The 25,729-nt window shown below is 44.4% G+C and overlaps 1 protein-coding gene across 1 annotated transcript in view; it reads left to right on the top strand.

The window, feature by feature from the left end:
- LOC137531236 (tetraspanin-36-like) overlaps positions 1-24,036 on the top strand; it is a 30,634-nt gene extending 6,598 nt beyond the window's left edge. The window contains exons 2-7 of the mRNA XM_068251372.1: positions 4,658-4,849; positions 6,488-6,562; positions 7,141-7,236; positions 10,032-10,178; positions 18,278-18,361; positions 22,077-24,036. Coding sequence (XP_068107473.1) covers positions 4,658-4,849; positions 6,488-6,562; positions 7,141-7,236; positions 10,032-10,178; positions 18,278-18,361; positions 22,077-22,145 — 663 coding nt within the window. The 3' untranslated portion in view covers positions 22,146-24,036. The remainder of the gene's footprint in view (positions 1-4,657; positions 4,850-6,487; positions 6,563-7,140; positions 7,237-10,031; positions 10,179-18,277; positions 18,362-22,076) is intronic.
- Positions 24,037-25,729: the final 1,693 nt, after the last annotated feature.

The raw sequence follows: 25,729 nt of genomic DNA, 5'->3' as shown, positions 1-25,729 counted from the left end.
GATTGGGATAAAGTTCAATTCTTGGTCTGAGTTTCTCTTTAAAGATGGCCAGCACTGTACTCTGCACCTAGTCAGCACAGCCTGCATGTCTTGTTGTGGCTGTTTGCTCAGGATCAGGTTGTCTGACAATTCACCAGAAGCTCGATGCAGTGGATTTGACATGAACCGTGCTAATATCACATATTGAAGTCTTTCCAGAATGGCTTCTAATGGGGCCTTGATGAATGAGGCGGTGTAGCTGTATGAGGAGAGTATGGGGATAGACAGGAATGCATTACAAGAGGGGAGTTTACATATCTGCATTGCGGCAGATGGTTGGATCTAATGTACACAAGCTTTTGCTGTACAGTGGAGGGAAAACCCTCCAGCAAAATTTCTTTTTTGCAGTTTTGAATGACCGCTCTTCCTGCTGCCACTAAATTCTGAGGTGGCGTTAGAGACAGAGCCGGGACAAGGTCCTCCAGCAGCCAAGGCTGAGACACCAAAGTGCGCCCCTCCCTCCATCCCAGCCGTCACACACTGATTCTTATTAAACTAAGGGTCCCCAATACCTTAATCTCTAGCTAGCTGGCCTGCAATCACTGCCATGTATCGCCTTTTTTTTATCTCTTTGCTTCAAACACAATAGGGAAATGTTAGCTCAGTGAGTGTTGCGCCCCCTCCTACACTGCGCCCTGAGGCTTGAGCCTCTCTCGCCTCTGCCTGGCCCTGACCAGAGATGAAGCACCCTCATGTATTTTAACATATATATCAATGGGAACACCTACCCTGCTCTTTCATTCCTCTCTGCTAAATCTGCCTGTTATCAGCCCTGATTAGAATCCCTGACTGAGCATTCAGTCTAGCTTTTCCCAGAATGATAGCTGAGTCAGTCTTCTGTGATGTCTTCCAGCCCAAGTCTGCCCCCTTGTGGCTCTGCTTTCCTGATGTGTCCTCAAAGCAGAGCCACAAGGGGGCAGGCTTGGACTGGGTCGATTCTCAACGATTCGTCTATTTCTGACCGCATTTCGATGATTTTTAGGTCGATTGCCATGAAACAAAAATCGGGCATGTCGGAAATAAACGAATCGATCAGTGCATCGACAGGAATCGAGTGTGGGAACACACCATGTGTACCCAGCATAAGATTGTAAATTAGCTGATGGTATGTATTTGGCTGGAGTTGGCTCTGCCCAATGACTCGGTGACTAAATTTGAGCTTTGTAGTCTTTGGCATCAATTTGCATTGAAATTGAACAAATCTGATTGGCTTTGGCTCCACCCCCTTTTCTGAATTTGAACTCTTCACCCAATGACCAACTGTACCAGGTTTCAGGTTTGTGCCATTAACAGCGCAAGAATGGCAGCAATTAAATATTCCCCTTGAAAATAGGTGAATTTTGATTGGCTTTTGTAGGCTCCGCCCACTTTTCTGATTATGAATCCGTGACAATCTGTGCAAAGTTTGAGAGCCCTGCCATTAACAGTGTAAGAATGGCTGCTAACATTTTCCCAGTGAAATTTGTATGTCTCTGCCCACTTTTTGGTTATGGGGATAAAAAGTATCCTATATGTTCTAGGTAATGTACTATGTGTGTGCCAATGTGCATTCAGCCATTGTTACGTGATCGAGTAACAAACACCCAAACTTTCACTTTTTTTCCTTCAGGTAAAACCACTGCGTTTGGGTCAGTCTCATGAAACAGAAATGAATTGAGCCACATTGTCCAATCAGCACACTCAGGGAGAATATTTCACAAGCTGCAGGGGGAAGAGGGGCGGAGCCTAGCTTCAGATTTGTGGGTGACAATGGAATCCTGTAACCCTCATCACTTTACCCAGAACACTCATTCCCTGAGAATGCCATATAAATGTGTTGTCACAGTACAAAGTGCACATGATGTGTTATTCACAAGTGTCACTCATGGGACTTTGACTCTCACTTCCTCACAAGCATGTGACCTGCTGGGACAGGGTGCTGATTAGGGAATGATGTCTGTGGGGAGGAACAATGGTAACTAGGCTTCCGGTAAAACTGTAAAGACGTTAAAGATAATTCTCTTAGCATTATATCATACTCTATGAGATCGGAGGGATACACCACTTATATTTTTTAATTTTTTTTTTAAGGGCTGATTCACACGGACACTTGGCAGTGTTTACTGCCCAGCGTTCAGGACTCGTCGGCAAAAACACTCCCATTCAAGTGAATGGGAGTGTTTAGCATTGCATGATTAGTCAATTGCACAAATGCGGCGTTCCGATCCCGATTTTAACACGTCGTGCCGGCCCTAGAAGCAGCATGTAACATCCAAGGTCTGCTAGCCGCCACGGCTTCATGTCCCCTAGCAGGGACGAGAAACGCTGATTGCAACAGGAAGCCGACTACCACCGTCCCTAAACGAGATGTCGCAGGACGACGTGGCTTCCCAACCGCTGCCTGCCCTCTGTGTGAACCGGCCCTAAAGGAAAAAGTAGGCAGTTTTGTTAGTGTCAAAACAAGGTTCCCCTACCTTAGCAGAACATCCTGCATCACTTCCTGATGTTACTATGTCCCAGGTGCCAAAAAGACTGCTGTCCCTGTGCAAGATAAACTCGGGACATATCTGCCATGTAATTTGGACAAAATTTTGCACTGCTATAGTGCTGTAGTCAATAAAGCAGGGCTGTGGAGTCTGTACAAAAATCTTCCGACTTTTATGAAACCACCGACTCCGGGTACCCAAAATGGCTCAGACTCCTTGACTTCGACTCCTTGGTCTACTTACCAGGGCTGTGGATTTTGTACAAAAATCATCAGACTCCTCAGTTTATGAAATAATCGACTGCAACTCCGACTCCGGGTACCTAAAATTGCTCCGACTCCTCAGCCCTGCAATAAAGGGAACCTAAACTGAGGCTATGGATTTTTCCTTTTAAAATTCCAGTTGCCTGACTCTCCTGATCCTGTGTCTGATACTTTTAGCCACAGCCTCTGAAAAGCATGCAGATCAGGTGCTCTGCCTGAAGCCTGGATTAGCTGCATGCTTGTTTCAGGTGTGTGATTTAGCCACTGCTGGAGCCAAAGATATCAGCAGGACTGCCAAGCAACTGGAAACCTCCATGTCACTCTCAGTTTAGGTTCCCTTTAATTAATTAAAATTACGACCTGAGGCGGTGTCAACATCTGCTGTGGTACCAGGTGGGCTCCCAAACAGACTTGGCCGGCCAGCCCTCCCCATGAGATGTGCTGGCCCACTCCGATTTGCTCCTATTAAGTTATGCATTTACAAGCCCAGTGATGATGCATCGTTACAGTTGATCAGAGAGAAACAAGTCTTGCTGCACTGCTTGACCTGACAATGTGCAGATCTTGTATCCTTTCTCTGCTGCTGCCAAATGGGCTGTGATGGATCAGTTCCAAAGGTGGGGTGGTGGTTGTATTATAAGGAAAAATTGCTATACAGATTATGGCTACAGGTCTCAGATATTCAGAAGACAGCCCATATACACTGATGTCCTTGCAAGTGCTTTGCATTCCTGTAAAACGCATGGAGTACATGTGCCCGGGCCCTCAGGCTGACATCAGACCTGAAGTGGGATAGATTTGGTGGCTGACCTTCTCAATTGTAAACCATACCAGTTGCCTGGCTGTCCTGCTGATCCTCTGCCTCCAATACTTTTAGCCACAGACCCTGAGCAAACAAGGAGATCAGATGTTTCTGACTGCATTAGCTATTAGCTGTATGCTTGTTTCAGGTCTGTGATTTAGATGCTACTGCAGCCAAATAGAACAGTAGGACAGCCGGGCAACTGGTATTGTTTAAAAGGAAATATGGCCGCCTCCATAGTTCTCACTTTAGGCACCCTTTAACTCAATCAGCGCTGTTTTGATATTTGCAAGGCCTGCCCACAGGTATGCAGTGAGGGTGGTACAGCTGAGAACTGAGCTGTGTGGCTACACAGCTTATAGGGGCACAGAAGGATCCATAGGTATGGCAACCTTGCATTTTTTTCCCCTTAATTCAGGTAACCGTTAAAGGGGTACTATGGGGAAAAAAATACAAAAAACGTGTCAGTTTGCACATTTTACATGTTACAATTTATCACCAGAGTAAAATGAGCCATAAAATACTTTTCTCCGCTGTTGCTGTCACAGTAGGTAGTAATCTGACAGAAGTGACAGGCTTTGGACTAGTCCATCTCTTCATGGGGGAGTCTCATGAATTTATTTCCAAAAGCACATAGTGAATTCAGTTGCTCTTTACAACTGCCCAAAAAACTGTAGCCAGCAGGGAAGCTGGCCAGCATCATTGTTTAAATCCTTTTTAGGGAATATCTTTATAAAGGGTAAAAGCCTTGCTGAGAATCCCCTATGAAGAGATGGACTAGTCCAAAACCTGTCGCTTCTGTCAGACCACCGGCCACCTTCTTTGAGTTCACTCCAGCTTGCCACAACGGTGCCCCAAATTGACTACCTTGCCTAGGACCCCATTATATCTTAATCCATCTCAGCCCTGCCCTCCCACTGAGGCTTGGCCTAGGCTGTTGTGCAGAATTCTCCCACACCTGTGTACATGTACAGGAAATTGCTGCATCAAAGTGCTGACTGACACTAGTGTGAATCTAGCCAATCATCGCAGACCTTGCTGTACAGCTGAATGCATTCCTGATAACCTCCCTCTGTTCCTGTCTCCAGGTGGCTGCAGGCTTTCTGGGATATGTCGGGATCAGTGCGATTGTCACCTACAAGCAATATGAGCACTTTATGGGGAACACGTTTGTCATGCTGCCGGCGGTGATCATCCTGGGCGTGGCAGTCTTCCTGCTCATCATTGGCTTCCTGGGCTTCTGCTCCACCATACAGGAGTCCTGCTGCGGACTGGGCTGTGTAAGTACCCGGCTCCCGCCAGTCTGAGGCACATCAGCCTGGGGCCAAAACCATAGAACAAATCTGTTTTGCCCATTGGTTAGGCCTTGTTCAGATCTTTCAGCGCAGATGGTTGTGTGATCTCATTCCATATGCGCTGCAGATCCCATTCACTACAATGAGTGGGATCTGTGCTACAAATCCTGAGAATGCATGCAGCAGTGCGATAGCGCGTTGCACTGCTACACAGCGCATATGATGAGCAGCAGAAGTGCTGTCTATGCCCTTCTACCGTTCTTGCGTGTCGCACACTATGCGCGCCGCCAAAATGCACACAGCAGCGCATATAGTCTGAACGAACCCTTTGAGGCACTGTAGGGACTTGGGCCCAGTGCAACCCAAAAACCTCTAGCAGATCCTCAAAACGGTAGAGATTTTGGAAGCAGATTTTCACAGCGATTCTAGGCATGTTTAGAGATTTTTTTTTTTAAAGCATTTTTGAATAGCAGATTTTATATATTACAGTAAAGCTGTTACTGAACAGCTTCTGTAACAAACGTCTGGAAAGCCGCTCTGATCTAGCGTTTTCAGAGCGTTTTCCAATTTCCTATACTCGAACAGTGAGGCAGAAACGCCTCAGAAATCTAAATGCTGCAGCCCCGAGTTTGTTTGTGGAAAAAATGAACAGCTCTGGTGTGCACCAGCCCATTGAAATACATTACCCAAGCAGTTTTCAAACAGCTGGCATTTGAAAAACGCTCCAGAACTGCTCTGGTGTGCACCAGCCCATAGAGTAGATTGCAGTAAATGTTAGGATACCTACTTTCACAGTAATTTTCCTGGTTTTAGCATCAAACACTTCCTATATCTATATACAATGTAATCTTGCCATGAAGTGTCTAACCATGCATTACTGTGGAATATGCCAATCATCCGTTGTCACTGATAGCTAGCCACACCTCCAGATCTGCTTGAATACAATGTCAGCTTGTTAGTTGTATAGAGCCACAATAAACAGACTGTTTAGGATTGGTTAATCCACATTAGTGCATGGCATAGATTGTGGCTCTATGGAGTAGGACTTGAAAAACCCAGAGTTAGGGCCCTTTTCCACTAGCAGTCGCTAGCGTTCACGCTGAACAATTACCGGCAATTCCCCGACGTTCGCGATTTTGCTATGCACTGCATAGCAAAATCACGGCAATTAGCGCTCCGCCGCGCGTTCGCGTTCCCCGCAAAAACGAATCGCGGTAGTGGAAATGACCTACCGCGATTCCCATGTTAAAAAGCAAACCGTAGCGATTGTAAAATCGCTAGCGGTTTGCGTTTTTGCGATTCAGCCAGCGCAAACGCGCTGGTGGAAAAGGGCCCTGAGAGTACCCAGCAAGCATATGGTGAACCAGAACTAGGTGTGTAAGGGGCTCAAAAAGCCACCTTACTCAAATGCTATGTAAACCAGAAGGCAACAATTCTGTTTTGCATAGCGTTTTTTTTAAGTAAGGAGGGTTTTTGGTCTTTTAGCCCCTTACATACTCCTAGGAGTTCAGGTTCACCATGGGCTTGCTGGGCAATCTGTAACTTTGTATGAAGCGCTAATTGATATTTGAGACTATCTGCTTTCACTCTGTTGTAGTCTAAAAATATTATTTCTAATTTCAGTTCATCTCCTTGATCTCCATCATACTGGCAGCGGGAGTGGTGTCTCTTGTGTTGGGACTGGTGTACAAAGATAAGGTGAGAAATCTAACCGATCATGTTGAGGGGAAATTCCAGTACAACTTTGCCAATCGCTGGATCACGTGGTAGCACGCTTGCATCAGCGATTTCACAGGTGTCTTGAGAGTTTGTGGTGCTATGCATTCATTTTGCTTTCTTGTTTGCAATCAAATTTGTGGACTTGATTCCGCAGTCATTTGCAATTTTTGTAGGGGGTGGAGAAAAATGCTGCCTTATTGCTGCAATTTGAAGAAAAAATAAAAAATGCAAGCCACGAATGATGTGCATAACCCCACCCCCTTGCAGAGAAGCGCAAAAGGACTCTGTTCAAGAATCTCTGCAAGGGGAGGGGCTACACACTAAAAGCAGAAGGGCTTAGGGAGCGAGTTGTATGAAAAGGACCCAGCAGGTAATTATAACTTAAAGGCTACCTTGGTCCTAAAAATATGGCAAACTGGTAGTAGAACTCTCTGTTTTGCTGCAGTTCGGCCCAATTTGAAGTGTATGTGCTGATGTAAAATTTAGGTTGAATAGGCTCTTTAAATGTGGAGTGCTGATGAACGGTAGATCCCAACTTTCTGTTTTTTTTCTCCTAGATTGATCCAGAGCTTGAGAAAAACATGTCTGAATTTTTCAACAAGTACAACGGAGGAAACTTGGAGACTTCCGCTGTGGACATCATCCAGGAGGAGGTATTTATTACAGTCCCTTCCCCTCCGTAACAATTCGTTATTGATATCTGCACTTCTAAATGCACGTGTGAAGACGTCACATTTTAGACATTGATCATGAGAATTTATAGTTGGCTTTTTTTTTTTCACACCTTCTCTGCTCTAAAAGATGCATAACAGCATGATAACGTTTAGGGCCTATTCACACTTGTGCGCTTTACAAGAGATTTCAGCATCGCTGAAAACTGCTAGAGTTTTGAAAAACGCTTGTACACAGAAAAGTATATGGAAGTGTTCTCATCTAAGCAATCTGCTGAAACGCACGGCATGGGCAGGGTTAGCCGCGTATATGCAGTGACTGTTCAGTGCCGTCCTTTAGTGGAACGCAGTGTGACCAAGCCTCCGTTGAGGACGCGAAACGGCCGTCGCTAGGCCCACCGTCATCCCCACTCCCACCTCTGCCACTCACAGCAACACAGAGCACAACCTAGGTATGCCAACATTGTATGTTTTCTGATTGCCACAATTGGATGGATTTTGCAATAAACACAAGTAACAGACAGATGGTGCACGCTATCTCTTTCGATTACATGATCTGTACCCTTCTTCCATAACCAAGCGGAGCACACGTCTGACCGCATCCAGGCTCAGATAGGTAGCTGCGGAGGATTGTTAGTGCACCCAAATTAAAAATACAAGATTTCAGAAATCTATTTTCTAAATTATAATAAATAGAAGCCTTTTTTCAGCTGCATGATGACAAATATAAAATTTACATTTATTGGAGGAACCCCTCCCTTTCTTTCAAATTGCCGGGATTTTTCCAGCAAACTGGTGGAGTAGATGGTGTCCAGCAATGGAGGAATTGCTAATGGCTGCCCCAGTATAACCCTAGCTATGGAAAGAGAACAAGTGAAAAGCATGCACTGAAATGATCATAGGTTTGAAGGAGTGTTTATCTTTGTATGTGTCAGAGTGGTGCAACTAAATATTTTTAAAGTTTGGTTTGGGTCCACTTTAATGCCACCAGACACCTTCTCCACATTACAGAAGTCACATTTAAAGGGGAAGTGCCACATGGCTCCTGTTCTTTTGAAACGCAAACACATTGCCTACAGCATTTTCTGAATAAGAGTTTCAAGTATTGGAGCGCTGGTAAACTTTTTTTTTAATTTTTTTTTTTTCCCCCTTAATCCTTCCTCATCAAACCTTGCAGTTTACCCACAACACACCTTTTTCCTGTACAGATGTCATTTCCTGTTTATGGAAGACAGACGCAGCTTATTTAACTAGAAATCGCAAAACTAATCGCTGAAAACTCTTTTGTACAGTGGAAAATCTTTAGGAGAACTCCAGAAAATCACTTAGCATTTGTGATAGTGTTCAGAGATTTCAGGTGTGACTGCGCCCTTAAATAAAAACATTTTTACTACAGCTGATACAAATCTTTAAATAAGAACAGTTTCTACTTCCTGGTTCATGGAAGCAGACTTAACATCCAGTGCTTTCAAATAGGCTTGTCTGCCATAGACAGTTGTGTGACACAGGAGAAATCAGATTACAACTTGTAATTAGTCACAGATGAGGGGAAATTAAAAAACAGGCTAAACTCTTTAAATACATGGTGCATTTCTCTGTTTTCCTTCTGTCCTGTGCAAGAGTTTAGGTCCACTCTAAAGATCAGATGACCACACATGGAATATTACAACATGCTTAAAGGCTACCTTAGTCCTAAATGGATACCGTAATTGACACTGCAGGTCAGGTGTGCTTACATTTTAAGCACGCCTTCAATTTATAAATCTGCATACTGCATTATTAAATATAAACTGCAATTGGAAATCTTGTTGCAAAGAAATGCAGCCTTAGAGTCTGAGAATTATCTAGGAAGCATTAGAACAAAAATCTTATCTAACCCTATAGTTATGGGACTAGTCATGACAGTTGTAACTTGCATCCCAAAACTTTTTGAAAGCCAGTTATAACTGGGACAGGTAGGATCATATTAAACGTAAAAATGACACCTGATAACACTTTCCCGGTAAAGGGCAGTTTGGGAGGTAGGGAGAGCTCCCAGCATTGTACAAGCATGACAATGGGTTTTTATTTTTTTAGCATGATTTGTTTCCTTCTAATGCTTTCTAATCTATTTTTGACCCGATCTATACAAAATATATCAGGAAAATGAGATCTGACTTGTCAGATGGTTCGACTGGTAATCTGACAGAAAATTGCATTATGCCAGGCATAAGGCTTTTTGTTTGCAAAGCTTTTGCAGTATGAACAGCAGGTGGCGATCTAAACCTAAATGTGTCATAGTTTTGGGTTTTATTGCACGGTTCACATATTGGAGGTGAGTGACTAGATTGGGTAATTTTGAATGACTTTATTGCGAGCGTAAAGTGGAAATTATAGTGGAATCTCTTTATAGTAAACTGGATAGAAGTAGATTACTATGTCAGACGTCTTGTCATTGGTCATATATTGTATACAGGTGCATGGACAGGACCTGGAGAAATCTAACTATAGCTAGAAGTTTACTAGAAGATTCTACTGTATTAGAATCTCATTGACTCTTCTATGTAAAGAATAGCTTATTCTGTCATCTGTTGCACCTCCTGCTTACCCAATCGCATGAGGGCATACTGCTGGTTTCACCCTGGCTCCTCCTTCCAGCCTGATATCATGTGGCATCACTGTCCCATTACAGCCTAAAGGATGCTGCTTGTTTTGTGACTGAACTATAGCAAACATATTTTTTTAACTTATTTTGGGTGAGAAACTAACTTTAAATTTTTACTTTTTTCTTTGCACAGTTACATTGTTGCGGAATCCAAAACTACACCAGCTGGCAGAACACAACTTGGTTTAAAGCCAATCACACTGTGCCAACCAGCTGCTGCATTAAGAATACCACAGCCTGCACGGGGAAGATAGACGAGCCCAGCAAGCTCTATAGCGAGGTAAGGAGAATTGCTGGTCTCTGGAATTACTCAATGTAGCCAATCAGAGGTTTAACTTTTACCTAAGCCACATTTTGACAAGCGTTGCTAACATGTTGGATTGCTCTGGTCTTCCCACGTTGGATTGCTCTTGTATATACACAACTGTTTTATGCCCCACCTTTCATGCCCCTATCTCTCCCTCTGGATTGTAAGCCTTTGGGCCGGGTCCTCCTCCTGTCTCCTACCTGTTCACGCACCTCAATCACTGCACCCATCCTATGAGATCAGGCAAGTAGAGTTCACTCAGATCCAATGTCCCCATCTAGTACTTTGTACTCATACTGTGCAGCGGGATCTGGTTTTCATGTATTACTGTATTCTTATTGCTGTATGTCACTCCTTAAAATTGTCTAACCTTTTTAAAGAGGAACTTTCGCAAAAAATGTAAAATGCATACAAATAAGTACGTTTCTGAGTAAAATTGGCCATGAATGACTTCTCTCCCATGTTGCTGGCATTTACAGTAAGTAGTAATCTGACATTACCGACAGGTTTTGGGCTAGTCCATTTCTCCATAGGGGATTCTCAGCATGGCCTTTATTCTTTATAAAGACACTCCCTGAAAAATGTATACAAAAATGCTGGCCAGCTTCCATTCTCATTGTACAATTTTTTTGGGGCAGTTGGACGGAGCAACTGCCATTCACTAAGTACATTTTGAAAATCCCTGTGAACCCCCATGAAGAGATGGGCTAGTCCAAAACCTGTTGGTTGTCAGATTTCTACTACCTACTGTAAGTGACAGCAAGAGCAGAGAAAGGTAATTTATGTCTCGTTTTACTCTGGAAGATAAATTCTTGTATGTTTACATATATTTTACATTAAGGTTTTTCACGACAGAGGTCCTATAATGTCCAGTGTTGAGTAATAAGTTGGTGCTTTATGAATACAATAAAAATTGTTGCTTTCTCTAATTGCCATCCGGGACAACATGAGTTCATAACATGAGATCCGGTCCCGCCCCAGATCTGGGGAAACATAACCCCAAGAAGATTAAAAGCCCCCGCCCTCCCTCCAACCTCAGTTCATCTGTGTTTCCGTGTCGGAAACACCGAAGAGAAGCTCCAGCTTTTTTTTTTTTTTTTTTTTTTTGGGTTATATATTACTCACCAGTGTGTGAGTTCGTTCTGGGAGGTGGTGGCCTGGGCAGCGCAGGAGGCAACGCCGGCTACGATCCTCCGGCTAATCCGGCATGCGGCCTCTATGTAGCGTATGGCCGACATGCCGAGCGTTCCCCTTCAGAGCCGGCTCTGCAAGGCGCATCCGCGCTCTGTCCGGCGCATGGTGACGTCAGCTGGCTGACGGCCGGAAGGGGGCGGACTGAGGAGACCCAGGAAGAGTGAAGCGTGTTCCTGGCGTCTCCGTCTCACTTGCACTATCTCCGCAGTGGGGCTACGGAGAGGAGGATGTCGCAGAAGGGAGAGCAGCCGCAGCAGCGGGACTCTGAGGCGGCAGGTCTGACTGCAAAATCCTCCGGGCAAGTCCAGCCATCAGGGTCAAGTACGGTAAGCCCTCCAGTGGAGGACAGGTTTGGTTACCTTACTTACTCAGCATTGATGGCTTATCAGGTCTTTTTGTCTGTTTCTATCTTTTTATGTGTTTAGACAAAGACTGATCCTAAGGCTGCTGGACAAGTTAAGACTTATAAGAGATGTGGCTTGTGTAACAGCAAGATAGCTTTACAAGCCCCAAAGAATTTGTGTCAGTCCTGTACCGATGATATTGTATCCTCCCATTCATCAGATATTTTAAAGGGGGTAATGGAGGTAGTTAACAGGAATATGCAGGAGACTTTGGACAAATTTAAAGAATCCTTTGTACCACAAGCTCCTGAACCCCTTCCAGGACCCTCCTCAGGGTTTTTGCCCCCCCTTCCACCCTTTTTGAAGGTTTAGGTGCAGAGGAGGAAGAGGAGGAGGGGGTGTCCGTCTCTCACGAGGAAGGAACAGCCTCATTCAGAGGGTTCAGAAAAGGAGGAGAGGGTTAAGACTCCGAGATTTTTATTTTCTCCGGACGAATCTTCTGAGTTACTTAAGGCTGTATACACCACAGAGCAAATTAAGGAACCAGTTCCTGAATTAACCCCGCAGGACCAGGTATATTCGGGTTTAGGTCAGTCTAAGGGTAGAGTGTTCCCTATCCATAAGACCCTCCAGGATATTATCACCTCGCAGTGGCAAAACCCGGAGAGGCCTTTGTTCATCCCCAAATCAGCTAAAAGGAAGTATCCCTTTGAACAGTCTGATATTGAAAAATGGACAAAATGCCCAAAATTAGACGCATCCTTGTCGAGGTATTCCAAGGACGCTGATTTGTCCTTTGAGGATACGGGGGTTCTCAAAGATGTAATGGACAAGAAAGTTGATTCCCTACTTAAAAAAGCATGGGAATCGGCGGCGTTTGGTTTTATCCCAGGAATCTCAGCCACTTGTATCGCACGTAACCTTAGAATCTGGATGGATAATTTATTCGAACAGATTGGTAAGGGAGTTCCGCTGAAAGATTATGCAGCCTCACTACCAGTAGTATTGAGGGCAGTGGCATTTTTAGCGGATTCGGTTACTGAGCTCATTCGGGTTTCGGCGCGTACTACAGCTCTCGTTAATGCTGCTAGAAGAGCAGTGTGGCTAAAAACCTGGGAAGGAGACCAGACATCTAAAAATTTATGCTCAATCCCGTTTGAGGGGAATCTCTTATTCGGTTCTGGACTTGATGAGGTTCTATCTCGTTCAGCAGAAAAGGGCAAGCAGTTCCCGAATAAAGAGAAATTTTAAAGGGAGGAAACCTTTTGTCCCTAATAAACAGTCTTCTGATCAATCGAAAAATAGGAATGTGCAGAAGAGATGGTCCTTTCCTAGAGGGAAAGGTAGAGGTGGGTTCACTCTCGGGAAGACTGAGCCCCCCCAAACCAATAAATGACTCATTACCAGTGGGGGGGAGACTAATTTATTTTTGTTCGGAATGGGAAAGGTTAAACCCAGATCCTTGTTTTTCAAATTATAAAGCGGGGTTACTGGCTTCAGTTTTCAAGGACTCCCCCCTCACAGGAAGTTTGTGAATCCCTATCCAAAGGACCCAGAGAAAGCATGGGGCCTGGAATCAGATTCAGAAGTTATTAGAGAAAAGGGTAATTTTGCCAGTCCCCCAGGAAGAGGTATTCCAGGGGTATTACTCCCACGTTTTTTTGGTAAAGAAGGCCAACGGGAAATTCAGATTTATTCTGAATCTCAAATCTCTCAATCCATTTTTGATTTACAAAAAGTTCAGGATGGAAAGCATCTATTCTGTAAGAGCACTATTACAGGGCAAGGAGTTCTTTGTTTCAATAGATCTCCAGGATGCCTACCTGCACATACCCATTTTTCCAGGTCATCAGATTTTTGAGATTCGCAATCAGGGTCGGCTCCCAGTTGCGTCATTTCCAGTTCCAGGCGCTTCCCTTCGGGATAGCATCTGCCCCACGAATTTTTACAAAAGTATTAGCAGAGGTCATGAAGGATTTGAGATTACAGGGTATATCGATCGTCCCGTATCTGGACAATCTTCTAATTTTTGCAAAGACAGAGGATTTGGTTTTATGTCACAGGGACATTGTAATCAAGATCTTGACTCAAGTAGGTTGGATTATAAATTACGAAAAGTCCAACCTGACACCTTTCCAGGAGATCACCTTTCTGGGGTACAGGATAAACTCTTTAGACATGAAGATTTATCTTCCATCGGAAAAGATTGTGAGTTCAATCCGAGGTGGAGAAACTTCTCACCCAGGAGGTTTGTTCACTTCGGCAGATCATGAGAATACTAGGTCTGTTCTCCTCTTCAATGCCAGCAGTGACTTGGGCACAGTTCCATGGCAGGGAACTACAAGCCCTCCTTCTAGACAACTGGGACAAATCTCAAGAGTCCCTAGAGGGATCAATCTCGATTCCAGAAACAGTCTAGTTTGGTGGCTGAGTCTCGAGAACCTGAACAGTGGGAGAGTCTGGAGACAGGCCAGTCCAGTGAAAATTTTCACGGACGCAAGTTCCTGGGGCTGGGGAGCAACAACAGAAGGTTTTCATGCCCAGGGGGATTGGCTTCCCTTGATAAGAAAAATCTTCTAATTTCAGGGAGTTGCTGGCGGTTCAGAAAGCGCTTCAATCTTTTCAATCTCTAATACAGGGAAATCATGTGCTGATTTTCTCGGACAACGTCACCACGGTGGCATATCTATCAAAGCAGGGAGGCACAAGATCTTGGGATCTGATGTTTCTCGCGTCGGAAATTTTCAATTGGGTGGAATCGCGAGTTCTATCCTTAACGGCGGTTCACATAAAAGGAATTCTCAATATAGAAGCAGACTTTTTGAGCCGCCAGCAGGTCAGTCAAGCAGAGTGGGAGTTACATCCGGAGGTATTCCAAATGATAATAGAGAAATTTGGGACCCCGGAGATCGATCTTTTTGCTTCCCCAGCAAACGCAAAAGTAAAACAATTTTTCTCCCTACACAAGGGCCAGGGGTCTCTGGGGCTGGATGCCCTAAGTTTACCATGGGGGTTCAACCTGAGTTATGCTTTTCCCCCTATAGCTCTGCTTCCGCAGGTTTTGGTGAAGCTTCAGGAAGAATCGGGGAAACTGATTCTCGTAGCTCCTTTTTGGCCAAAAAGGCCATGGTATGCAGCCCTGCTAAGGGTGGCAATGAGCCCACCTTTTCTGCTACCAGTTCGTCCAGACTTACTAATGCAGGGTCCTCTACTGCATCCCAGGCCCCACTTGTTCAAACTGGCCGCATGGATCCTGAAAGGGTGATTTTGAGGAACAAAGGGCTTCCTGAGAAAGTTATTGAGACGCTCCTGAAGTGTAGAAAGCCAGTGACTCAGAAAATCTATCGTAAAGTATGGAAGGTATATTTAGCGTGGTGTTCATCTCGTTCCAGGGATAAGAATTTGACTCCTTCAGTGTTAAAATTCTTACAGGATGGATTTGATATGAGACTAGCACCCAGTACACTAAAGGTACAGTGTTCAGCATTATCTATTCTTTTAGATAGACACCTGGCACAGGAGGAGTTGGTTAAAAGTTTCTTTAAAGCCTTACAGAGATCTACACCAGTCAAGCAGAAAATCTTTCCGCAATGGGATCTATCCCTTGTTCTTAATGGCCTCATAAGAACCCCCTTTGAACCGATCGAGAAAATTGACATAAAATGTTTGACTCTTAAACTAGCCTTTTTGATTGCAGTCACGTCGGCTAGACGGCTAAGTGATCTACACGCTTTATCTATTAAAGACCCTTTCCTAATTATATGTTCCGATAGTGTTAGGATGAGGACAGACCCGGCCTATTTACCTAAGGTCACGTCGGAATTCCATAGAGCTCAGGAGATTATTCTGCCCTCTTTTTGTTCCAATCCTTCGGGGGAGAAAGAGGAAGGTTTCCATTGTTTAGATGTAAGAAGGTCGCTGTTGGTTTATTTAAAGAGGTCAAGAGAATTTCATAAATCCAGCAGTTTACTAGTACTATTTGCAGGGAAGAATAGGGGTATGCAGGCTTCAAGACAAACAATTGCCAGATGGGTAAGGCAGGTTATTACCTTGGCATATGAGAGTAGTAATTGCCCAGTACCAGTTAACATTAAGGCCCATTCTACCCGGTCACTATCCACTTCATGGGCAGAGAGCAGGAGCCACCATTCACCAAATATGCCAAGCTGCAACGTGGTCAAGTGCATCAACCTTCATCAGGCATTACAGGGTGGATGTGCTGTCCCAACAAGATCAATCGTTTGGCAGAAAGGTGCTGCAGGCGGTGGTCCCTCCCTAGGTGAGTCTTTAAGTTTTTTTTTTTTAAAGACTTTCTCGCTTATCTCTCATGTTGTCCTGGATGGCAATTAGAGAGACTCCTATTAGACCTACCGGTAATGGAGTTTCTGATTGGCATCTGGGACAACGGCTATAACCCTTCCCTTTCCTGTCAGGCACCTTTCCTTGACGATTAGGAGCATGGGGGGGGGGGGGGGGGGGTATATTAAGCATCCACGAAGGTTGGTTGTTCTCTCTTTTTTTTCCTTCCTTCATCTTGGTGTTTTGACATAGTTACTTTCAGACGCACTGAGGTTGGAGGAAGGGCGGGGGCTTTTAATCTTCTTGGGGTTATGTTTCCCCAGATCCGGGGCGGGACCGGATCTCATGTTATGAACTCATGTTGTCCCGGATGCCAATCAGAAACTCCATTACCAGTAGGTCTAATAGGAGTCTTTCCAGTTATGTATAGGGCCACTGCCTATGCTGGATGTTTGCAGCTAAAAGGGCAGTGGATGGGCTGTAAACTAATACCACTGATAGCCCTTTGTGTACAAGATTGCTTATACTACCAGTCCAACTTTGCTAGATTACTTCTGTTCATCACCATTGATCTCAGTAGCTGCAGCGGACCAGCTCTCATGCCAAATCTATCTGTGGCATTACCCACAATCCTTTGCTTAAAATAGTTGTCTTAGATCAGTGCTAAACCTCCCTTGAGTTCAATTTCCTAAGGATTTCTTTTGCAAAATGATCTTTTAAAAACGTTATTTCTGTAACTTGCCAAAGTGTGTCAAGCAAGTGTCTAGTATACAGTGCAGGAGTGTATTGACGTTTATATCCGTCAATACCGTCAGGGAGCTTAAGGAACTACAAGTCCCACAATGCATTTGTCTTTAAAAATCATGGCTGTCAGACTCCTGCAGTGCATTGTGGGACTTGTAGTTCCTTAAAGGAGTCATCAGGGGAAATATGCTAAAATAAGTGGTACTTACCAGGGGCTTCCTCCAGTTCCGAGGACGTCCCTCGCCGCATCTCTGCCTGCAGCCGTTCGCCGCAGGTCAGTCTCGGTCCCCGGCGATGACATCAGGGCGACCGCCATGTACCAGAACTACTGTGAAGTCTGCTCCGGGCCACGTGGTGGTGATTGACAGCGCCGCTCATGCAGGCGCCGTACAGGCCGACCTGGAGATCACTCTGACGTCATCGCCGGGGACCAGGACGGAGCTGCGGCGAGGGACATGCTGGGAGCTTGGGGCTGGAGGAAGCCCCCGGTAAGTAGCACTATTATGAAATATTGCCTGACCACTCCAACAGCTGGAGAGGCAAGTCTGCAGATCACTGTCCTAGATGCAAATGGAGTCAAATCTTACTTCAATCACACCCCCACTAATTCATGAACCTCTCCAACTCTGATTTGTGCATTGCTATAACCAAAATTAACATTAACCCCTTAAAGGGATCCTTTAGTATACTTTTTAAACTAGGTCCCTTTTCCTGGCTGTCCTGCTGATCCCGTGTCTGACACTTCCATCCACTGACCCTGTACAAGCGTGCAGATCAGGTGCTCCAAGTCCAACTAGTGGTGGGTGGTCCCTTATGAGCCGGAACTTGGCAAATCCAGTCATCGGCCAGTGTTGCACGACATTATGCAATAGCCTGGAAACTCCTCCCTCTTCCCTGCCTGAAGCAGATGCCGGTACTGCCTGCTGCTGATGCTCAGTCATGTCTCTTGGATAATAGCATTTGAGCTAATAGGACCTTTATCATCACGCCACCAGACTTTTAACGATAGATATTTTTGTGTTTATTACAACTGACATGTACTTTGAAGCATTGCAACAGGTTAGCAACCTGTCAGTTTCTTGCATGAAAAAGTGAACCCGAGGTGAGTGATATGGAGGCTGCCTATTTCCTTTTTAAACCATACCAGTTGCTTGGCAGTCCTGGCCTATTTGGCTGCAGTAGTATCTGAACTACACCAGAAACAAGCATGCAGCTTATCTTGTCAGTTCTGACAATTTTGTCAAATCTGATCTGCTGCATGCTTGTTCAGGGTCTATGGCAAAAAGTATTGGAGGCCGAGGATCAGCAGGAAAGCCAGGTGACTGGTATTTGTTAAAAAAATAAATATGGCAGCCTCCATATCGCTCTCACCTCGGGTTCACTTTAAAACCCCAATCATGCCTTGACAGGTGGCCTACACTGCTCTATGGACACCTATAGGTCACTCTGTTATGTGAATTGTCCATCTCAGTAACTGTTTTCTGCTTTTAGGGTTGTGAAGTTAAGCTGGCAGATGTGTTGCATAAAGCGCTGAGCTTCTCCATGCTGGTCATTCTGGGGTTCGCTGTGTTAGAGGTAAGTACATTGTGGGGCAGTGTGTAATGCATGCTGGGTAATGACACTGCACAAACTGTATCAGTTCTTGGAGTTTTAGGACTTGCCCTACAGGGCGGGTCTTTAAAGTGAACCTGAGGTGAAAATAATCTGAGAAACAATTTTTAGGAGTAGGAGGATAAATACGACTTTTTTTTTTTTAATCCCATTTTATATTTAAGCATTTAGCAAGTAGATTGAATATTTTGTGGTCTCTGCTCAATTGCAGTGCAATCTTAAGTGTCCCTACATGAAAATACATGAGCTATATTGAACCTTTATTCTCTCCCTGCGCTCAAATATGTAGAAAATGTATTGTATTCTGCCAGGAAACATTTATGGCTGTAATTTGCTTATCAGTGATTCTTACTATATTCCTGACAAGGCAGAAGCTGTCACTTTCATCCTTAAAAATTAACTTTCAGGCAGCAAAATAAAACAAGCAAAACAGCCTGTTATTAATGTTTAGTACTGTACATACACGTTCATCTCATGTCACCTCGGGTACACTTTGAGAGCCAAACTCCAGGAAGACCAAGAGACTGGTGGGACCCTTGAGCTGATCTTTCCATTCCAGTGGCCCTGGTCCTCACCAGAAGCACACGAGATTCCTGATGTTACTTTATGGCTTGTTCACACCTAGGGAGTTTTTCGACAAAGATCTTGTATAGCGATTGCTCTTAAGAATACATTGTATGTATGCTTTTTGCGTCAGGAAGTGAACAATCACCTGCGCGCTAGGGATTTTTGTAAAGCGTTTTTGCAGAGAAAGTGCCAGGAGGCACTACCCCCCCCCCCTCCCCCCCAATCTGCACTATGGCCTCAGCAATTGCAATTTTGATGTGAGCAAAGTCTAAAGCACCATCTATATGATACACTTTCACATGCAATCGATCGAATTCAATTGGATCAAATTAGATCAGATCGCTTAAATCCAACATGTTTGATTGGGATTCAATCGATAGTGTGGTCAATTTTGGTTATTGATGCAAATCTACTACACGATTGAATCCCGATCAGACATGTTGGACTTAATCAGTCTGATCCAATTCGATCCAATTGAATTCGATTGATCGCACGTGAAATTGTATCATTTAGATGGGGCTTTAATCTTCACTGCCCTCAATGCAGATGTAGACCAGCTCCACCCTAAGGATGGGACATGTGGCTAAAGTGTCACCTTCTGTGAGCAGGCTTTTGGAAGTGGAGGCCTGTTGATCTCAAAGGGATTCCCCCCTTGTGTTCTCCCCAGGCTTTTAGCCAGGTGCTCCACCCGGCTAATTTTGGTAAGCATCCGGCTGTCATCGGCTTGCCGCCTCATTCTTTTCCTATGCTGTGAGCAGAGTTGCACTGGCCCTGCATTTCCCCCGGTTGCGCCCCACCCAGCTACTTTTTTTTTTTTTTAAATGCCACCCGGCTGGAGAAAATTCTGGGGAGAACACTGCCCCCTTTCATTAACTACCTGGCTGCCATAGGCTTCTGGCCCCTTAGGGGTCATTCACTTTAGAAATGGCAATGCAATCACCTAGAGGTGTGTTTTGTGCTTTGTGTTCAGAGAATGACACTCCCATCGGATCACTCTGAAAATGCTGCGTACAGTGAGAATAATCCCGCCCTGGATACATGTGCCACAGCGCTTTGCTGATCGCCAACGAATTAGCGAAGCGCTGATAATGCTGCGGGAATGCGCCAGAGTGTGAATGGGCCCAGTAGGACCAGAGCACTTTAGGCTACATTCACAGTGGGGCGTTGCACGTCACACAAAAGCACGACAGCTGCAGAGGGGAAAGTGGCATTACATGTGCAATGCATACAGTACATAGAACCTATGCTTAACCACTTCAGCCGTCAGTCATTTACACTTTATGCATCCGAGCAATGTTCACCTCCCATTCATCAGCCTATAACTTTATCACTACTTATCGCAATTTAACTGATCTAGATCTTGTTTTTTCCGCCACCAATTAGGCTTTCTTTGGGTGGTACATTTTGCTAAGAGCTACCTTACTGTAAATGCATTTTAACAGTAAGAATAAGAACTGATTCATCTTGGTTTTCGGTCAGTTTTAAAATACATGCCTCCATAATTAAAACCCACGTATTGTATTTGCCCATATGTCCCGTTATTGCACTGTTTAAATTATGTCCCTATCACAATGTATGGCAACAATATTTTATTTGGAAATAAAGTGCATTTTTCCATTTTGCATCAATCACTATTTACAAGCTTATAATAAAAACTAGAAATATTTCATCTTTACATATATTTAAAGTTTAGACCCTTTAATAAAAAATTACAATAAAAATTATTTACCTAACATTTTATTTGGGTATTGGAGGGTGGGATGTAAATAGTAGTTTTTGTAATGTAAATGTGTTATGTAAATCTAGGTTTCCTTTTTGGCCACAAGATGGCAACCTTAGGTTTGTTTACATGTCACTCTAAGCATAATGTACACTTTGAGGGACATGGGTGGGGACGTAGGAGGCAGAAAAAGCTAGGCTTCCGAGAGTAGCTGTTGCTTTTTTCTGCCCGGGGAGAGGAATCGGTGATCGGGCACCATGGCCTGATTCACTGATTCACTGGCTAACGAACCGCAGGCTGGGAGTGCATGCGCGATCGGCCATGGGAGCGCACATGGCCTCCTGGACGTAGCTTCTATGTCCAAGAGGCAAAAGTAGTTAATGCAACTGTTCACAAATTGATAAGAAACCTGGAAATCCATCCTTTCTACAATCTATGAAACTTAATACAATCCTGCCCTTCATAGATAAATCACAAAATATAGATGAACAGTTGCAACAAATCCCCCTGTAGTTGATGTGCAATTAGTCGCTCAGCATAAAATGATCTGTAAGGCCTCGTTCACATCATGCCATGCTTCCTTGCGTGTATGTGCGGTGTGCAAGAACAGCAGAAGGGCATAGAGGGCCCCTCTGCCATTCACATCATAGGCACTGCACAGCAGAACAATGCGCTGTGATGCACTAGCGTACTGCTGCATGTGTTCTGCCCACAAGCGCAACGCTGACCTGTTCACTGTAATGGGATCAGCAGCATGGCCATCTGTGCGTCATGCTGTGAACGTACCCTAAGAATGAGTTTAGTGAACACCACAAAATATTTATACTGGCATAACTTTAAGGAACTCTTACATTTAAAACCTTAAGTGGAAATTTAACCCAGGATAGCACTTTATCTAAATAGCCAATCCCCCCCCTTTCCCACGAGAAATCTTTACCTTTTTCCTCAATTAGATCAGGGCAGAGCCGGGACAAGGTCCACCAGCACCCAAGGCTGAGACACCAAAGTGCTCCCACCCCAGCCGTCACATCACAAACTAATTGCTATGAGTTACAGTAGCCCCAACACCTTAATCTCTAGTTATGTCTCTTTGCTTCAAACACAATAGCAGAGTGATAATGGAGTTCTCCAACCCACCCTACACTGCACCCTGAGGCTGGAGCCTCTCTTGCCTCTGCCTCAGCCCAGCCCTGCCCTTGGACAATCTGATAGATAGATAGATAGATATATATATATATATATATATATATATATATATATATATCTATCGATTTACATTTTACAAAAACTCTTGCAATGTTTAAAAAGCTATGCCACACTATCCTGTATCGTATTTTAGCATGGAGTCTTATTGTGTAGCAGCGGCTGACCACACTCCCTTTTCTTTTGCAGCTCCTTTGCTTGATAAGCTTGTGCGTCATCTACCGCAAAAGTCAGTCCCGAGGATACGAGCTTCTGTAGAACGATGTGCTCCTCCTGCAGTGCGACCAAGCTCGAACTCCACCCACAGTTGCCTTTCTGCTGATGTATATGCCTGGCCATAATGTAAAATTGCAAACCTGTGGACTTTTTTTTTCTCTGCACTCTGGGGAAGCTTGATGTGTACAGTAGCTAGATGACTTTGTAAGGTAAAACAAGCCAGTCTCACCCACACTGGTAACCATGTGGCTCAATAGATGGCCAATGAGTCCCCAGTTTGGGATTTGGCCTATTGGATACTGCAGGAAGTAAATTTAATTGGCCCAATTCGTACCTGAATACAGTTCGGCGCAAACTATTGGCTGCATCTCCGTGTCCTTGGCACACATTCAAGCTTGGTAGAGCAACGCATTTCAGGGTTGGGCGCCTGAGGGAAGGGAAGCCTTCACCTGAAAGCCTTGTGCTCCTCTAGAAAGCTGGAATCTAGCTAAGATGTTGACTCGAGCATTGATTTTTCTTTTGTTACCATGGTGGGTGAGAAGTGGGTTGTAGAATGTGTATAGGGTAACTTCTTGAAATGGTTTCTTAGTGTAGGTGGCCTCCTGCACAGCTTTTGACCTGGGTTGATTAAGAATTTCATGCCATCTTTGAAGGGAACCAGTCACATTTCCATGTTTTTGGAACCAGACACTGCTGCTTTAAGTGCTATTACCTTGGTTTATAGTATACTGAACCTTTTCTGGCACATCTGAACTGTAAAGTGTTGGGTCCAGAAGGAATGTGTTAGAATTTGGACTGTAACTTCTGCAGCCCCAACTCCTTTGGTTCACAAACTGCTAAGAGCTTCTGCTGGCCAATCCTTGTTTTGAATAACCCATTCAAAACCAGGATTGGCCAGCAGAAGCTCTTGGCAGTTTTTGCAGGCATGCATGAAACAGGTTTGCTTTGTTCATACCACAAATTCTGTTCACGTGATGAGATTACCCGTCTCGGGTTGCCTTGGAGGGTCCCCCCCCCCCATGCAAGAGTTTAAACCTCTGAATTAAAGATATCTAACCCTTGTTCTGGTAACTGCACTTGGAGACTGAAATAACAAAATTGTAATGGGTCCATTGCTTTGTACTGATACCATGCTTATATGCATGAATACTGCATTGATCCCCCTGTATGAAATACCCCTTTAAATCCCTAAACTGCATACTTGTCCAGGGTCGGTGATCCAAACACCATGGTAGAGATGGGTCGGTTTACATGCAGATATATCCTTGCATTCAAATTTCATGTAAATGTTAATGCAGCTTGAATGTGGACCAATTAGGCAGGGAAGTTATTGATTGTTGCAATTTTCAAGCTGCAGATAACTTCCATTAAGTTTGAATGTAAAAAAGTATTAGCATCTCATTGATTGATCTCAACACCATTGGTGTATTCCAAGAATGTAACCCAAAATTAGGAATGGTCAATGACCTGCTGATGGATAGAGAAGGTGCACATTTTATACAGCTTGGAAATTAAACCAGCAGCTGCGGTTGTGTTTGGACTACAGGCTACATAAATTTGCTGGAGAATTGCATACACTTGGAATTAACATCTCATGGATTCCTGCTCAAGTCACATGATCAGCATGGCTCTGTCTGGAGCTATACAGCTTCCTTTGCCTTCACTTCAGGTTTGCTTTACAGGGTGGAGTCTGTTAAATATGGAAGTACTGACGGGTTCCTTTTGAGCTGTGCAGAGCATTTGTAAGACAAGTGCAGCAGCCCACAGAAGTCCTTTACTGCATTGTACTAGTTCTGCTGGTGAAATGTTACTATAGGCTGCCATGCTGTCTACCGGAGTAAGCCTGATCACTTGTGAATATACTGTTCATTTTAAACCTATTGTGTAAATATGTGATTGTAGAAGTTTTTGGAATAAAATATGTCAAAATAAACTCTATGCATATTTCTTCCCCCACCCCATAGATATATGGTATAGTACCAGTCTTGTGACTGGTTTAGAGTGAGTCAGTGACATTTATATGTACTCTGTATTTTATATAACAGACTTCTGCAGATTAATATGGTAGGACATTACTAGGACTATGGTAGGAATCCACTTCAGCAGGCACCACCAATTCAAATGGATCGCTTTATTATATCACATGGGTTAAAAGGCAGTCATCCAACAGGACTATGGTAGGGATTAGACTGTGAGCTACTCTGAGGACAGTCAGTGACATGGCTATTTTCTCTGTAAAATGTTGCAGAAGAGGCCAGTGCTGTATAAATATAATTTTTATAGATTTTTGGCTCAACAGCTAAAACCACATAAAACCTAAACTGGTAAAGCCAGTTGAGCATACAGTGGTAATCTTTGGTATCAATAATACAAGCAGGTACATAGGCTTCAAAGCAGATACAGGGGTTGAACAAAATAATGGAAACATGTTGAAAATCAACAAAATATATTTTAATATGGTGTAGGTCCACATTTTTCAGCATTTACAGCCTCAATTCTCCAAGGTATTGATTCATACAAATGGTGTTTTAACTGAAGAATAGACTAATTCCTTTGGAAACCATTCAGTTATTTTAGAGACTATGGCGGCAGAAATCAACTTCTTATTTGAATCTCTAGCGACCATAAATGCTCAATGTTGAGGTCTGGGGATTGTGGTGGCCAGATGAGATGCTCAACTTCATTAGAATGTTCCTCGTGCCATTCTTAATTCTAGCTGTATGGATTGGGGTGTTATTATCTAGAAAGATGGCATTCCTTCCGGAAACAGTTCTCAAACCATAGGATGAACTTAGTCACCTGAAAATCCTAAATGGTCTCAGCTGTTAATCAGGGACGGATCTAGACCAAGTTGCCCCAAGTTGCGCCTTTTGGGCTCACATACACATGTACTCTAGAAATTTTGCATGACTTTATGGTAGGAAATAGATTGTGAGCAATTCTGAGGACAGTCTCCAATAGGGATATGTGTAAATGCGGCGCGCGCCGCAGCGACACTAAATGGGTGTCACCACGCACTGGAACATCGGCGTGGTCATGGGCAGACTTAAAAAAAAAAAAATACAAAACACAAAATAAGTAGCGGCGTTATTCAGAGATTAGGTCCGACCAGATACATTTTAGATAAAATATTCAAGTAGTTACATGCCTCATGATTCATCAAGTAGTCAAATGGCGGCAGATGTCCCCACACAATGCCGTGGGGGTTGGCGGCAGATGCCCCCACACAATGCAAGTCCCCCCCAGCTTGGAAGGGGGGGGCAGAGGGCACAGATCAGCGGGGAAGCCTCCCCCCCTCCCTCACCTAGGGGCCCCCTTCCGCGCACCCCCTCTTCCAGAAGTGCAGAGAATAGCTTACAGCGCTTCAGATGATGCTATCTTCGCTCCACTCCACATGCCGCTGGTCTCTGTCTCCTGTAGTGATGCTGTCCAATCACGCTCTCACAGGAAGTACTGCGAGAGCATGATTGGACAGCGTCACTACAGCAGAAAGAGACCAGCAGGGCAGCGGCATGCGGACTCAGAGCGGAGCTAGCATCTCTGTAGCTATTCTCCGCTCGCTGCTGGCTGCACTTCTGGAGGAGGGGGTTGCGTGGAAGGGGGGGCCCCTAGGTGAGGGAGGGGGG

This window comes from Hyperolius riggenbachi, chromosome 1, assembly GCF_040937935.1.
Source record: "Hyperolius riggenbachi isolate aHypRig1 chromosome 1, aHypRig1.pri, whole genome shotgun sequence".
Classification (NCBI taxonomy): Eukaryota; Metazoa; Chordata; class Amphibia; order Anura; family Hyperoliidae; genus Hyperolius; species Hyperolius riggenbachi.
The sequence above is the reverse complement of the archived record's forward strand: the minus strand, read 5'-3'. Positions and strand labels throughout refer to the sequence as shown.